The following is a 16,751-nucleotide window of genomic DNA, read 5'->3' as shown; positions in this document are numbered from 1 at the left end:
TGCTCGCCTAGCCGAGACCGCCATGGCATTGGCTTTTGATCCCAAAAGGCCAATATCTCTTGCAGTTTCCTTTAGGTATGCTGCAGCGTCCTTGATATAACCCAGCGTCAAGGAGATGCTATCCTTATCCAGTGTATCTATATCAGATGACAAGTTATCTGCCCACTTTTCAATAGCACTACTCACCCACGCAGATGCAATGGCAGGTCTGAGCAGCGTACCGTATCCGTATAAATGGATTTTAACGTAGTTTCTTGCTTACGATCTGCTGGGTCCTTAAGGGCCGCCGTGCCCGGTGCTGGGAGAGGCACCTTTTTAGACAAACGTGACAGGGCCTTGTCCAAAATGGGGGGTGGCTCACACTTTTTCCTGTCCTCAGTGGGAAAAGGATAAGCAACTGGAATCCTTTTGGGGATTTGAAACTTTCTTTATACATACAGACCCGTTTATCAGGAACAGCAGGGTCCTCAGTGATATGTAATACATCTTTAATAGCCACAATCATGTACTGAATGCTCTTTACCAATTTTGGATCTAATCTGGAATCACTATAGTCGACACTGGAATCAGTGTCCGTGTCGGTATCAGTGTGCATCAACTGGGCAAAAGAACGTTTTTGCGACCCCAAGGGGCCCTGGACTTGCAATAACATATCCTCCACAGATTTTTTTCCACGCCTGGGTCTGAGACTCAGACTTATCTAATCTCTTACTGATAAGTGCCATATCCGCATTCAAGACATTCACCCAGTCAGGAGTCGGCGGTGCCAACAGGGTCACCCCCACAGTCGTCTGTGTCCCTAATACAGACTCCTCCTGGGAAGAGCACTCAGCCTCAGACATATCAACACACGTGTACCAAACACCCACAGACATAACGGGCTTATAGGGGACAGACCCACAGTAACGTCTGTCAGAGGGACACAGTGAGGATTTGCCAGCCCACAACCCAGCGCCAAACTAACAACTCTGAAAACACTAAAAAATGCCTCACACCAGTAGCGCTTTTAAATACCAATATACTGCAACCCCCCCCCCCCCCCCCCCCCCGTTTTACACCCTAATACTTGTCAGCAGTGTAAGGAAGGACCAGCGTCTCTGCAGCCTTGTGGAGGGGAAATGGCGCCGAGCTGTGAGAGTGAGGAAGAAGCTCCGCCCCCGTAATGGCACACTTCTGTCCCGCTCAAATTAAACAAATAATTATACTGACGGGAGTTAGAACAGTGCCCAGGCACTAATGTCCCCTCTTGCCAGTTAACTTTTAATGAGGATTTATGCTGCCCAGGGCACCCGCACCCCCCAACCCTGCAGTGCCTGTGTATGTGTGGGAGCATGGTGCGCAGCGTTCCGCTCGCTGCGCGGGTACCTCAGAATGCAGTCACTGGAGAAGTCTTCTGATCTTCTGCTACTCACCTGTCTTCTGACTCTGAAAGGGGGTGACGGCAGGCTGCGGGAGTGAGCATCCGGGAGCGCCCAGCGATCATCACCCTCAGGACCTAATGGTGTCCTGTCAGCCAGAAGCAGAGCCATTGAACTCACCAGAAGTTGGTCATACTTCTCTCCCCTAAGTCCCACGAAGCAGGGAGACTGTTGCCAGCAGTCCTCCCCGAAAATAAAAAACCTAACATAAGTCTTTTCAGAGAAAACTCAGTAGAGCTCCCCTAGAGTGCATCCAGTCTGCCTGGGCAGAATTCTAAAACTGGAGTCTGGAGGAGGGGCATAGAGGGAGGAGACAGTTCACACCGTTTGAAAGTCTTAAAGTGCCCATGGCTCCTGCGGATCCCGTCTATACCCCATGGTTCTAATGTGACCCCAGCATCCTCTAGGACGTATGAGAAAATTTACTTTTTCAAATAGATTTAGGGGTGCAATCGTATCTTATTAAAAAGAAAGGGGGCACAGATTATATTAAACAAGGGGTACATCACTTTATTTCCCTGGCTGGTACCCACTACATCCCTATGTGCAGTTATCCAAACCCCCCCGCCCCCCTAGATGACTGGCCCAATGCTGAACAGTTCAGCCTATTAGTAAAGTGGAGATCAGACCTTCCCTGAATCTGCTGCTATTCACCATTAATCCAGCCCCCAAGTCGCAGGATGTTGCCTGCAATGTGCAGCGGCTTCCAAAACTTCTAATCATGTGAATTAGGGAAAAGCCACTATTCCCGCTTTTCCCTAATTCACATGATTAGAAGTTTTGGAAGCCGCTGCACATTGCAGGCAACATCCTGCGGCTTGGAGGGCTGGATTAATGGTGAATAGCAGCAGATTCAAAACCAACAGAAAAATGTCTCCCTTGGGGCTACATCCGTCACAGGGAACCAAATGGGCACATCTACAGCCTGACGAGGCAACTAAAATAGGACCTTTATTTATCTACAAACTTTTGTATTGGTGTGACTATAAAAAAGAAACAAGTTAGAAGCCATTAATGAGGTGATTTTCATCACTTACACATATCGCTGTTCGAGCCAGCAAACTTATAATTGTTCGAGAGACTGCCTCATCACCACTGCTGCCCCCTCTCACCGGGGGAAGGGTTTTCAACCTTCCTCACCCACTACAGCAGGACCTGGCCGCCGGGCAGAGGATGGAGTAGCGGCTCAACAGTGACAGCGGGTGACAGGGCGGCCCCTCCTGGAGATCGGACATCAGCGCGGCGGCCAGTGCAATGTAAGAACACTTATTACCGTCTCTCCTCGCTCAGCCGGTGCCCGCGTCCCGCGCTCTTGAATTTGATGTCGGTTTTGAAGCCTTCAAACAATTTCTTCATTATGACAGCGCTGGCGACCGCAGCCCCTGGATAGAGAGCACAAGACACAGGCCGGTATTGGCTATCCCGGTTATCACTGAAGCACGCTGCGGGTAGCACCGCTACCTGTACAGCCAGCCGCTCTCTCTGTTTCAGACGCCACAGCGCTGACAGCTGCACTAGGAAGTGACTTGACGGCGTTTTCCTGTCGCACCGGGGAGAGGGCAGGTGGGTATTGGAGTGCGGACGCAACCGGGTGAGTGGCAGGCCTGAGAGCCAATGAGAATAGAGGCGGGGCGGTACTTCCGGCGGGGAGCACGGCTGCTGGAGGAGAGGTGCCTGGGGGAAGCTCACACTGTGATCAGAGCTGACTATCATCAACATGCCTCACAATTTTAAGCCGGGAGATCTGGTGTTCGCCAAAATGAAGGGCTATCCCCACTGGCCTGCACGGGTGAGAGCGGATCCAGGCTGGAGAGTGGGGAGGGGGGTGCGGCCTCTGGGGGGTGTGCGTAGAGTGTAGGGGCCCGATCGGTAACTGCCTGGCTATTAGCCTGGGGCTATGTCTCCCGAATTTGGCAGTGGCGGGGACCTAGCGCCAATCGGTAGTGACCCTGCTATAGCTGATTTCATAGCTGTACCTGCCAGGCATCAGTACTGCGTGACCCAAGTGCACTGAGTATGCGTGTGTGTCACTTGGTTAAGGTGTGCCTGGTGATGGCTATTTGAATTGGTTTTTAAAATGTTCAATTTCTTAATTCATTAGATTGATGATGTGAAAGACGGAGCAGTGAAACCCCCACCCAACAAGTACCCTATATTTTTCTACGGTACCCACGAAACGTAAGTGACGAATGCATCCCGCTATCGCCTTCCCCATGCCTCAGCAGCATCATCCCCCACTAATACTTGTTGCTTCACTCACCAATTCACACAAACGTGCTATTAAAAAATGCATATGCTGTATGTGCATATTGCTAAAGGGAAGTGAACTAGTTCTTATTTATTAACATTTCTTTTTAGAAATGTAAATACATTTTTACCAAGAATTGAATCATGTGAGATGGCTGTTATCATATGATGAAAGCAAATTTTATTATCTGGGGTATTTAGCAGAAGATGAGTACAGGTGATATAGCAGATCTTTTTCCTTCATTCAGCTAAAACTGGGCATACGCTATACAATTATCTGGCAGATAGGAATGAAAATCTGGTGATGGATGCAGGGGCAAACGCAAGATTTTTATTGGGGGGGGGGGGTTTCCATAAAACACACACATAGCAGCACATATGTATATGTCTCGCATTCATCACATATCACACATGTATATTCTTTGGTGGACTGGAGGAACTTGGAAGGAGTGCAGGAGAGGTGGGAAAAACTGAAAAGTGCAATACAGGTTGAGTATCCCTTATCCAAAATGCTTGGGACCAGAGGTATTTTGGATATCGGATTTTTCCGTATTTTGGAATAATTGCATACCATAAGGAGATATCATGGTGATGGGACCTAAATATAAGCACAGAATGCATTTATGTTACATATACACCTTATACACACAGCCTGAAGGTCATTTTAGACAATATTTTTTATAACTTTGTGCATTAAACAAAGTGTGTGTGCATTCACACAATTCATTTATGTTTCATATACACCTTATACACACAGCCTGGGGGTCATTTAATACAATATTTTTTATAACTTTGTGTATTAAACAAAGTTTGTGTACATTGAGCCATCAAAAAACAAATGTTTCACTATCTCACTCTCACTCAGAAAAGTCCGTATTTCGGAATATTCCGTATTTCGGAATATATGGATATGGGATACTCAACCTGTACTAAGTTCAACTGATCTTTGTATCAAAATGGTTAGGAAAAGCACCAGGAAAAGGAAGCCAGTGTGGCTCACAAAAGAAGTATCAACTAGTGTGAAAGCAAAAAAGATGGCTTTTAGGAAATACAAACAGACTCAAAATAATAATGACAAAGAGGTGTATTTTGAGAGAAGGAAGGATGCTAAGAAAGTGATTAGACGTGCAAAGGCAGAAGCTGAGGAAAAAATGGCCCAGTCGGTAGATAAAGGGGGCAAAACTTTTTTAAGTATATAAGTGAAAGGAGAATATCAAATGGAGGAATAATAACACTTAAGACAGAGAGTGAGCATTTGGTAGAGGGAGACAAGGCAATAGCAGGTCACCTAAATAATTATTTTTGCTCTGTATTTACTACAGAAGAAGGGAAGGGGCCACAGTTAAGTTGCAAGGACATTCATAAAAATAAGGTAGATGAAAGTACATTTACAGAGGAGAAGGTCCTAACTGAACTTTCAAAATTAAAAGTGGATAAATCAATGGGACCAGATGGGATACACCCAAGGATACTCAAAGAGCTAAAAGATGTGCTGGTTACACCTTTAACAGAATTATTCAACCAGTCACTAAATACAGGTGTTATTCCAGAGGACTGGAAAAGAGCAAATGTAGTTCCACTGCACAAAAGTGGAAGCAGGGAAGAAGCAAGTAACTACAGACCAGTAAGCATTACATCAGTAGTAGGGAAAGTAATGGAAAAACTATTAAAAGAAAGAGTTGTGGAATATCTTAAATCAAACAACTTACAGGATCCAAAACAGCATGGATTTACTGGTGGGAGATCATGCCAAACAAATCTTATTGACTTTTTTGACTCTGTGACGAAAATAATAGATCAAGGTGGAGCTGTAGATGTAGCATATCTAGACTTTAGTAAGGCATTTGACACTGTCCCACATCGCAGACTGCTAAATAAACTTGAAAGCATGGTGGTGGATTATAAAACAGTTAAATGGATAAGAACCTGGTTGCAGGATAGGAAACAGACAGTTGTAGTTAATGGAGTGCAATCTATGGAGGGAAATGTTACCAGTGGAGTACACCAGGGATCTGTACTTGGTCCAGTTCTCTTTAATGTCTTTGTTGGTGACATTGCAGATGGTATTGAAGGGAAGGTATGCCTTTTTGCAGCTGATATAAAGATATGCAACAGGGTAGACACATCGGGAGGGGTAAAACAAATGATTGATGACCAAGCTAGGCTTGAGAAATGGTCAAGAACGTGGCAACTACAGTTTAATGCTAAAAAATGCAAAATCATGCACTTGGGTCTCAAAAACCCAAAGGCTAAATATAGTATCGAGGGTACTATAATGGAAACTACTGAGGAGGAAAGGGATTTAGGAGTCACTATTTCAAGTGACTTGAAGGCAGGATAGCAATGCAACAAAGCAATGTGAAAGGCAAGTCAGATGCTTGGTTGCATAGGGAGAGGAATCAGTAGCAGGAAAAGAGAAGTAATAATGCCACTGTATAGGTCATTGGTGCGGCCCCATCTGGAATACTGTGTCCAGTTCTGGAGACCATATCTCCAGAAAGATATAAATACATTAGAGAGTGTACAAAGAAGGGCAACTAAAATGGTGCATGGCCTACATCACAAAACTTACCCGGAAAGGCTAAAAGATCTTAACATGTATAGTTTGGAGGAGAGAAGGGAAAGGGGGGACATGATAGAAACTTTCAAATATATCAACGGTCTTAAAGTTCAGGAGGGAAACATTCTTCAAAGGAAGAGAAGTATTAGAACTCGAGGACATACACTGAGACTGGAGGGGGGGAGGTTCAGGGGAAATTTAAGGAAAAATTACTTCGCAGAAAGGGTAGTGGATAAATGGAATAGTCTCCCATCAGAGGTGGTAGAGGCTAAGACTGTAGAGCAATTTAAACATGCTTGGGATAGGCATATGAATATCCTTACAAAGAATGAAGGTTCAAAAAGGGTTGAGATTGCCTAAAAGATAAAAAAAAAAAAAAAAGGGGCAGACTAGATGGGCCAAGTGGTTCTTATCTGCCGTCAAATTCTATGTTTCTATGTATATGTCATGTATCTCACACACGTACACACACACTTCCCATCCCCACCCCACTTACCATGCACCAGCTGCATGAAGGACCAGGCGCCATTGATTATGCTCTGCACCCTTGCAGCAAAATGCTGCGATTCGTGGTGTCCTCTGTCAGGGGGTGGAGCCAATAAGACATAATTCCTTTAGAATCGCAACATTTTACCGCGAGGGGGGCAGGGCTTAAAAACAGCGGCCGATGCAATAAAGTAAATGTTAGTCGGCGGGGTGGATGGGGGGGTCTGGGTACCCCTTCCCCCCGCATGCACCGCTGGGATGAGCGCAAATGACAATCAACCATTTGCTATTTGTTTACATGGATTTTACAATAAACATTCTTCCTATATATTTCATACATAATTAGCATATATATTTTCTTATAACTATATCCTGAGACACTGGTTATGAATGGTTGCTTCACTAGTACAGTGTGGGATGGTGCAACCCAGTGACCAGTGCGTGTCACGCAGCACTGGCCCTAGGCATAGGCAAACTAGGCAATTGCCTAGGGCCACAAGCAGCTTCTGCAGATTAAAATGATATGCGGCATGCCTATATTCTGTATATGATTGCAGCTGTATCTGCATACAAAATGCTACGTTACAGTGTATTCCTGGAAATCACTGTAACATAGCATTTTGTATACAGATACAGTCGCACACACAATATAGCAGAAGCTGATTGTGCATCCTAGTCATATAGCAATGCAAATAAGACTCGTTTTCTGCAAAAAAAAAAAAAAAGGCACCTGACATTAGGGGAGCTGCCAACTGACTCACGCCAGGCATCTCCTGCATGGCGTATTGAGGCAAGATGTATGAGGACACATCTGTATCCAAGCAGTGTGACAGTGTTGGCGGTTGTGTGTGTGTGTGTGTGTGTGGGTGGGTTGATTGTGCAATAGTGTTCGGCATATGTGTAAGGGGCATTATCTGTGTCGTTTATAAATGCATTAATAATGTGTGGCATATGGGTAAGGGACGCTGTATCATTATGTGTATAATGGCATTAATAATGTGCGGCATATGTGTAATGGGCACTGTGTGTGTCATTATGTGTATAAGGGCATTAATAATGTGCCGCATATGTGTAATGGCCATTATGGGTATAAGGGCACTAATAAAGGTTGTCATAATGTCTAAGGTGCTTTATGTTTATAAGGAAATTAATAATGTGTGTAATATGTGTGAGAGGCATTACTGTGTGGTATGTGTATAAAAGGCATTACTAATATGTGGCATTATGTGTATAAGGTTCTGTACAGTGTGACGTAATGTATAGAAACGGCACTACTGTGTGATGTAATGTGAATAAAGAGCAATATGATGTGATGTAATGTGAATAAGGGGCACTATCAAACTTTATAATGAGAATAAAGTTGTACTATTGTGTGGCATAATTTGAATTGTGGGTACTTTTATGTGGCCATGCCCCTTCCCAGCAAGAACACGTCCCTTTTTGGTCTGTGTGCCGAATTTGCGCACTGTTCGTATTTAAGATACAGGGAAAGGAGCTCCAAAATGAGAACTGCTATGGGTGATGGTTCTTGGAAAGGGGTACAGGGTCAGAGGTGCAACTAGCGGTGGTGATGGGAGGAACCAGCTAAAATCTTGCCTAGATCATCATATTTGTTAGGGCCGGCTCTGGTGTCACCAGCTGAGCATTAAGTGCCCTCTCAACCTGGTATATACACAGATGAAGAAGTGCTCATCCTGCTGTGATGCTGCATGGCATGCCAGGCTGTGACTATTCCCAGCTGGCGATCACTCAGTTACTTCCATTAGAAATGAAAGGAGCGATTGCAGAAAAGCATGGCTACATCTGTGACTTTAATATCTTTTCCACTAAGCAAATTTATTTTTACATGTTAATCAATATTCCTAACATACATATTCAATGACCATGATTTGCAATGCAGGACTGCATTTTTCTATGTTAGTTTTTTCTCGTTAGTAACAAACTATCAGCAGATTGTGTATGTGCAGGGTTTTACCCAGAGATGTCTGGCATTTTCCCCAAAACACCCAGCTGACAACTAGGGAGTCGCGGAATTAAGTTCTCTGGGCCAACCCTACCTTTACAATACTATGCTGGTGTTTAGAGCGTTGAGTAACACCATGAATAACAGAAATGTTCACTGCACAAAGCCAGCCCCCGCTGGAAGAAGGGTCCCTCCACTGGAGGGAAGCACTGCAGACACAAAGCCAGATTCCCGGCTAACAGGGGCTATTCCCACTCATGGGTGTCCAAGACACCCATGGGGTGGGAACAGAACCTGGGGCAAGCGCAGCGAGCCACCAAGCCCACAGCGTGGCAAACACAGCGAGCCCGCAAGGGGACTCTTTGCGCTCGCCCCTCTGCGACATACTGATGATCAATTACCTTTGTCAGTATACTGACAGCTGCTTCCCGATAGTCAGTAAATAATACTGATCCCTTTTTAATATTGCATTTTTTCGTTTTTCTCACCTCTCCTATTATTGCATTAATAGCCCATAAAACTTATTGATTTCCCTATACAGGTTGAGTATCCCTTATCCAAAATGCTTGGGACCAGAGGTATTTTGGATATCGGATTTTTCCGTATTTTGGAATAATTGCATACCATAATGAGATATCATGGTGATGAGACCCAAGTCTAAGCACAGAATGCATTTATGTTTCATATACACCTTATACACACAGCCTGAAGGTCATTTAATACAATATTTTTAATAACTTTGTGTATTAAACAAAGATTGTGTACATTGAGCCATCAAAAAACAAAGGTTTCACTATCTCACTCTCGCTCAAAAAAGTTTGTATTTCGGAATATTCCGTATTTCGGAATATTTGGATATGGGATACTCAACCTGTATAACATTGGACTTACACTCACTCAATAGTCCCCGTGTAACCTCAACTCCACTTGCCTGTCCTCACATAACATTAACCCCACCAAACACTTGCCAATCTTGACATATCATTAACCTCAACCACAAGCATAGTCCGTCATTGCCACTGGTAACCTGACATTGACTATATATTACTTATTACAGTATGCCTGGGCCACAGTGAAACTGTCCAAATATCACATGGGTTGCTACAAATTTACCTCTGTTTAACATAGCATTAGTACATAAGTGTATGTTCTCAACTGTAAAATGTTGTATACATATATACTGTGTGCATGTTAATATCTTTTCATTGGCTGGACGTGCTTTCTTATCTGATCAGTTCTGTTTTTAGAGGCAAGGCCTTCCATTATTAGGATTTGTGATGGCATATGAATTTTGATATGACTTTCTCATTCTCAGAGCTTTCCTGGGAGCAAAGGATCTTTTCCTATATGAAAAGTACAAAGATAAATATGGCAAGCCAAATAAAAGGAAAGGATTCAATGAGGGTCTTTGGGAAATTCAAAGTAATCCACAGGCCAGCTACAGATTTCCTCCGCCAGTAAGTGTGCACTCTCTTTAATTTGTAATCCTGTCTCTTCCTGTTTCTTAGTCTATACGAGGAATATGCAGTAAGCTTTCAGATGTGCAGTGCATAGGTAGAATAGACACAATCTGACTGGTTGTGATCTGTAATCTCTGACTAGAGTTCTCGTGAAATGTCAAGGCACAGAACCATACATAAGTGGCACTGCACACAAGTCAGCATGTTCACTTCCATTACAACACACTTGTTTACGGAGCTCAACAGAGGCCACTGGAGAGCTATGATCTTCTACGACTACAAGAGTTTAGACTGACTGCAAGCTGCTTTTGGAGAGGAAGCACCATCCCAAACCACTGTGTTTGAGTGATTTACAGAATTTCGGTATGGGAGACAGTCCCTGGAAGACTAGAAGCACTGCAGCTGACCTGTGTCTGCCATCACAGAGGACAACATTGCTGCCATGCAAGACATAGTTGAGGTGGACACCAGGGTGACTGGCCCATTTAGAGAAGGAGACAGGCATCTCATCGGGATCAATCTGCTTGATAAGCCACGAAAAGTTTGGCCTGAGCAAGGTTTCTGTACGCTGGGTACTCCATCAGCTGACTTGAGAACAGAAGGAGGCTTGGGTGACTTTGTGCCACAACATGCTGGTCAGGATTGATGGTGGTCATCCAAACTATGTCTGAGAGATCATCCATGGCAATGACTCCTATAGCTACAGTTTTGACCCCGAGACCAAACAGTCAGCCCAGTGTACCCCAGTTGGAGGTACGTCGCCACAGAAGTTCTGATATGCACGCAGCGTGGCCAAACAGATGGTGGCTATTTTTGTGGCCAAGACTGGTTGTTTCGCTACCGTAGCACTCATGCAGTGGCGCATCATCACTGGGGACTGATATGCCTGCCGCAAGTGCTGGAAGCCATTTCTAGGGGCTGTCTAAGAACTTGCATTCATGTTGCCCTTCTCAATAATGACAACATGCCTGCCCACAAGTCAAGTAAAGTGGTGGATTTTCTGGCCCATGAAAGCATTCAGGAGCTTGGTCATGCACTGTACAGTCCAGACCTGGCCCCCTGCGACTTCATGTATTCGTTTTGAGTCACCAGAAGCTGCAGTGGAGACTTTCATCCAGCATAGGTATACATTCTTCAGAATGGTCCAGCAGCTTCAACAAGAGGTGTGAGAGGATGCAACTTTGCATAGACCCCTCTGGTGAATACGTAGAAGAAATGTAATGTTCACTTTGTTTGTAAATATAATACTTTTTGTGCATCAGGAAACTTATTGCATACCCCTTGTAGTTTTTCTTTTTGTTCATATTGGATTTTTCCAACATTTGCAGGATTTTAATGTTTTGTCTACTCCTTCAGTCCACAAACTCTTCAGATAATGACGTACCACCCGAGAAAGGTGATGATGAAGAAGAAAGTATCCCTCCAGTTCCTGTTACTGGTGGAACATCAAGTGAAGATGAGGGTAGTGAAAAGCAGGAAGTTAAGCCTACAAAGGTATGTTTTTGCTGGAATGTATTTAGTGCCTGCATAAATAAGCATGTTCACCCCATGCATAGTTTTTGTGCCATATTTGTGCTACTTTGCATGTAGAGAAACTGAATGATCTAGACTGCAATATACAGGTCCTCTCTTTAGGTGCCTATGGTTGTAAACCTCCAGTTGGATTGGATAGTGAGTAAGCTTATTACAGAAGTTTGGGGTAGTGTGTTGTTTCTGTGATTCTGAGATGGATGCCGATCACTCAGCAGCTGTTTTCAAGCAGCTGGAACCAGTGCTATGGTGGCACTGCGTCTGACAGCACAGGACCCGATCTGCACATGCGCAGTACGGGTCCTGCACAGTTCAGTAAACCTCGGAGACGTACGTAAAACATCGGTTTGAGTACATATTTGAATTGGCCTGTATTGTCTATTTTGTGGTTTATTTAATTTTTTTCCTCTTACGTCCTAGAGGATGCTGGGGTCCATATTAGTACCATGGGGTATAGACGGGTCCACCAGGAGCCATTGGCACTTTAAGAGTTTAACAGTGTGGGCTGGCTCCTCCCTCTGTGCCCCTCCTACCAGACTCAGTTTAGAAAATGTGCCCGGAGGAGCTGGTCACAGCTGGCAACAGCCTCCCTGCATCAAGGGACTGAGGGGGGAAACGGTGTCCGCCCTGCGGGGTCTGATCCACTGTCTCCGCTGACTGGACACTGAGATCCAGAGGGGATAGATTGCTCCCTGCCGCAGGGGAACGCTCACCCCAGCAGCATGCCGCCACCCCCTTGCAGAGCTGAAGATTGTGGCAAGCGAGGGGGTCGGTGTGAAGATGGCGGCTACAGGGTAGGAGCGCAGTACTAACTGCGCTCCGGGGGAGGCTCAGTGGTAGTTAGGTGTGGTGCTGCCAGGGTGCGCCCTGAGCCAGTGCCTTAACCCTATACTGACCAGAAACCTGTCTGGGTCTGCGGATCTCAGGCCAGTATAATCTTGGAAGAGCAGGAAGACAGCGCCATTAAGCTTCTCCTCAGAGCGGACCCAGCAGCATTCAGCGCCATTTTCCTGCCTGCTATCTGTATGGTACCAGGGGGTTGTAGAAGGGAGGGGAGGCTGTGTAAGACTGTGTCGCCTATTAAGGGACACAGTCAGTGCTGGTTATGGGTCTACCTATACCTATATAGCACTTTGTGTGTGGGTTGGCTCCAATCTCTGTGTCTGTCTGCCATTCTTGGGGGGGAAACTTTGTCTGCCCGTACCCTGTGTGTATGTGGGGTGTACAAGCAAACATGTCTAGAGACTCTGTCTCATATGCTGCAGAGGATTTATCTTCTCAGGAAGATCCCATCCCATGTAATCAGGATTGCACTGTTGTAGCGCAGATTCCAGCTAGAGAACTGGAGCGGTTAACCTCTCTTAGGGGGGCTATTTCTCAGATTTCTGACAGGGTTGCAAGGACTGAGCATGCAACTCAGGTGTTACAATCCTCTATAGCAGTATGTTCTGATACTGCTCCCTCGGGGCCCCCTGCGGTATATTCTCACAATCATGCTCTTTACCAAATTATGCAGGATGACATGGATACCGATTCTGACACAGCAGACGGTGATGGGGATGTGTTGAGGTGGACGTCATCACTTGATAAGGGGGTGCCGTTGATGATTGAGGCCATGTGGGATGTGTTACATATTTCTGACACACCACCTGAGCAGGTTGAGGAGGCCTTTTTCACGGACAGTAAGAAAGCCCCTCTCACCTTCCAGGCATCTAAGGAATTAAATGCTATATTTGAGAGAGCCTGGGAAAACCTGGAGTAAAAATTCCAGATCCCTAGAAGGGTCCTGGTTGCTTTTTCCTTCCTGGAAGACGATAGAAAAAAATGTGAGTCCCCGCCTATAGTTAACGCCTCTGTCTCCAGGCTGTCAAAACAGGTGGTATTGCCAGTCCCGGGATCTACAGCGTTGAAGGAACCGGCTGATCGCAAAGTGGATGCTACGCTCAAATCCATATACACATCTTCAGGGGCTATACTGCAGCCTACTATTGCCTGTGCATGGATGTCTAAAGTTATAGCCAAGTGGTCAATCACTCTGCAGGAGGACTTGACTACGATGAATAAAGGTGACGTTGATTTGTTTTTACGTAACATACAGGATTCTGCAGGGTTCCTGGTAGAATCCATGAAGGACCTGGGTTCCATGGCTGCGGGGATCTCCTCCATGTCCGTCTCGGCTCGCAGTGGTCTCTGGCTGCGCCAATGGTCTGCGGACGCGGAATCCAGGAAAAGTGTGGAGAGCCTACCCTATACAGGTCAGGCTCTGTTTGGGGAGGCACTGGATGCGTGGATTGCCACGGCTACCTTGGGTAAGTCTCCCTTTCTCCCCTCAGCTGTATCGGCTACGAAGAAGCCTTTTACTCCCAACACGTCACAGTACTTTCAGCCCGCGAGGCCTAGAAAGAACAAGCCTTCTCACACCTTCTTTAGAGGTGGTTGTGCCAAATCCAAGAAGCCTGCTCCCGCTGGTTCCCAGGACCAGAAGCCGGCTTCTGGTACCTCAAAGTCCTCAGCATGACGGTGGACCGCACAGCCTGGAGGTAGGTCATTTGGGAGCAAGACTCCGGCGTTTCAGCCACGTCTGGGTGTCGTTGGTCCTGGATACAGGATATTGTGACCAGGGGTTACAGGCTGGAGTTTCAAACTCTCCCGCCTCACCGTTTCTTCAAATCGGGCTTGCCAGCTTTGTTGGCAGACAGAGCTATTCTTCTGGACGCTATCCAAAAATTGGTAGTGTCCGAGGTCATTGTTCCAGTTCCACCTCCTCAATTGAACAAAGGTTACTATTCAAACCTTTTTGTGTTTCCGAAGCTGGATGGATCGGTAAGGCCAATTCTGAACTTGAAATCTTTGAATCCTTATCTCAGGGACTTCAAATTCAAGATGGAGTCTCTGAGAGCAGTTATCTCAGGGCTGACGGAGGGGGGAGTTCCTGGTGTCCCTGGACATCAAGGATGCGTACCTTCACATTCCCAATTGGTCGCCGCACCAGGCCTATCTCAGGTTTGCACTGTTAGACGATCACTATCAATTTCAGGCACTGCCGTTCGGTCTCTCCACGGCACTGGGGGTCTTCGCCAAGGTGATGGCAGAGATGATGGTTCTCCTCCGCAAGCAGGGGGTGAACATAATTCCGTATCTGGACAATCTGCTGATGAAGGCATCGTCCAGAGAGAAGTTGTTAAGATACATTGCTCTCACGACACATCTGCTCAAGGAGCACGGTTGGATCCTGAACCTTCCAAAGTCTCATCTGGAGCCGACAAGAGGCTGTCTTTCCTGGGGATGATCCTCTGCACTGAGGTGCAGAGGGTGTTTCTACCGGTGGAGAAAGCGTTGGTGATTCAAACAATGGTCCGGGTATCGGTTGAAGCCTGCCTGGGTATCGGTTCATCAGTGCATCCGCCTTCTGGGGAAGATGGCTGCCTTCTACGAGGCTCTGCAGTACGGAAGGTTTCGTGCTCGATCCTTTCAGCTGGATCTCTTGGACCAGTGGTCGGGATCTCGCCTACATATGCACCAGAGGATACGTCTGTCACCGAAAGCCAGGATTTCACTCCTCTGGTGGCTTCAACTACCACACCTTCTGGAGGGCCGAAGGTTCAGAGTTCAGGACTAGATCCTCTAACCGCGGATGCAAGTCTTAAGAGGTTGGGGAGCAGTCGCTCAGGGGGAAACCTTCCAATGAAGGTGGTCAAGTCAAGAATCCTTTCTCCCGATAAATGTCCTGGAGCTAAGAACCGTATACAACGGCCTTCTTCAAGCAGCACACCTTCTGCAGGTTCGGGCTGTTCAGGTGCAGTTGGACAACGTGACCACAGTGGCCTACATAAACTGACAAGGTGGAACGAAGAGCAGGGCTGCAATGTCAGAGGTGACAATAATCCTCCTCTGTGCAGAAAGGCACGCGGTAGCGATGTCCGTAATCTTCATTCCGGGAGTAGACAACTGGGAAGCGGACTTCCTCAGCAGACACGATCTCCATCCAGGAGAGTGGGGCCTCCAGCCAGAGGTGTTCGAGGAGGTAACCGGTTGGTGGGTGGTTCCTCACATAGACATGATGGCCTCCCTCCTCAACAAGAAGCTGCGGAGGTACTGTTCCAGGTCAAGAGACCCACAGGCAGTGGCGGTGGACGCACTAGTAACACTGTGGGTGTTCACGTCAGTGTATGTGTTCCCTCCACTTCCTCTGATTCCAAAAGTTCTTCAACTTATAAAAAGAACAAAGGTTCTGGCAATCCTCATTGCTCCGGACTTGCCAAGGAGGACTTGGTACGCGAAGCTGCTGGATCTACTGTTGGAAGATCCAAGGCCCCTACCTCTTCGAGAGGATCTTCTACTGCAGGGGCCGTTCGCTTATCAAGACTTACCACGGCTACGTTTGACGGCATGGCGGTTGAGTGCCAGATCTTAGCTCTGAAAGGTATTTCTACTCGTAGGCTAGAACTGTCGTTAGGACAGGACAAGTATTTTGCAATGATAGAACGTCGGCGATGTTATTTCTACCCTGATACAGGCTAGGAAGGGGGTTAACGTCTAAACATTACCATCGAATTTGGAAAAAATGTGTCTTGGTGTGAATCCAAGAAATTTCCTGCGGTGGAGTGTCAACTTGGACATTTTTCTCCTTTTCCTGCAAGCAGGTGTGGATATGGGCCTGAGATTGGGCTCCATCAAGGTCCAGATCTCAGCTTTATCCGTTTTCTTCCAAAAACAATTGGCTGTCTTCCCTGAGGTTCAGACCTTTTTGAAAAGGGTTCTGCACATCCAGCCTCCCTTTGTGGCGCCAACCCTGGGATCTTGATGTGGTGTTACAGTTCCTGCAATCGGATTGGTTTGAGACTCTACAGGAGGCTGAAATCAAATTTCTCACGTGGAAGCCGGTCACTTTGTTGGCCTTAGCTTCTGCTCGACGTGTGTCGGAATTTTGGGGCTTTGTCCTGTAAAAGTCCCTATTTGGTCTTCCATGAAGATAGGGCGGAACTCAAGACTCGTCCACAGTTCCTTCCTAAGGTTGTGTCCGCTTTTCATATCAACCAACCTATTGTGGTGCCAGTGGCTACCGACTCCTCAATTGCTTCAAAGGC

General features: G+C 46.3%; 2 protein-coding genes and 1 long non-coding RNA gene across 4 annotated transcripts in view; 1 reads left to right on the top strand and 2 right to left on the bottom strand.

The window, feature by feature from the left end:
* Positions 1-2,685, bottom strand: part of LOC134908973 (uncharacterized) — a 37,552-nt gene extending 34,867 nt beyond the window's left edge. Inside the window, exon 1 of the long non-coding RNA XR_010175823.1 lies at positions 2,456-2,685. This is a non-coding gene — a long non-coding RNA (uncharacterized LOC134908973). The remainder of the gene's footprint in view (positions 1-2,455) is intronic.
* The window catches only part of LOC134908965 (UBX domain-containing protein 6-like), a 352,072-nt gene extending 348,961 nt beyond the window's left edge, over positions 1-3,111 (bottom strand). The window contains exon 1 of one of the 2 annotated variants that reach the window (XM_063915269.1): positions 2,692-3,111. In XM_063915269.1, coding sequence (XP_063771339.1) covers positions 2,692-2,774 — 83 coding nt within the window. In that variant the 5' untranslated portion in view covers positions 2,775-3,111. The remainder of the gene's footprint in view (positions 1-2,691) is intronic. The other variant, XM_063915261.1, reaches the window with a different exon arrangement.
* HDGFL2 (HDGF like 2) overlaps positions 3,045-16,751 on the top strand; it is a 269,345-nt gene continuing 255,638 nt past the window's right edge. Inside the window, exons 1-4 of the mRNA XM_063915248.1 lie at positions 3,045-3,207; positions 3,520-3,596; positions 9,990-10,131; positions 11,491-11,628. Coding sequence (XP_063771318.1) covers positions 3,136-3,207; positions 3,520-3,596; positions 9,990-10,131; positions 11,491-11,628 — 429 coding nt within the window. The 5' untranslated portion in view covers positions 3,045-3,135. The remainder of the gene's footprint in view (positions 3,208-3,519; positions 3,597-9,989; positions 10,132-11,490; positions 11,629-16,751) is intronic.

The sequence above is a fragment of the Pseudophryne corroboree genome, chromosome 1, assembly GCF_028390025.1.
Source record: "Pseudophryne corroboree isolate aPseCor3 chromosome 1, aPseCor3.hap2, whole genome shotgun sequence".
NCBI lineage: Eukaryota > Metazoa > Chordata > Amphibia > Anura > Myobatrachidae > Pseudophryne > Pseudophryne corroboree.
Note: the sequence above shows the minus strand (reverse complement) of the source record. Positions and strands in the feature narration are given on the sequence as shown.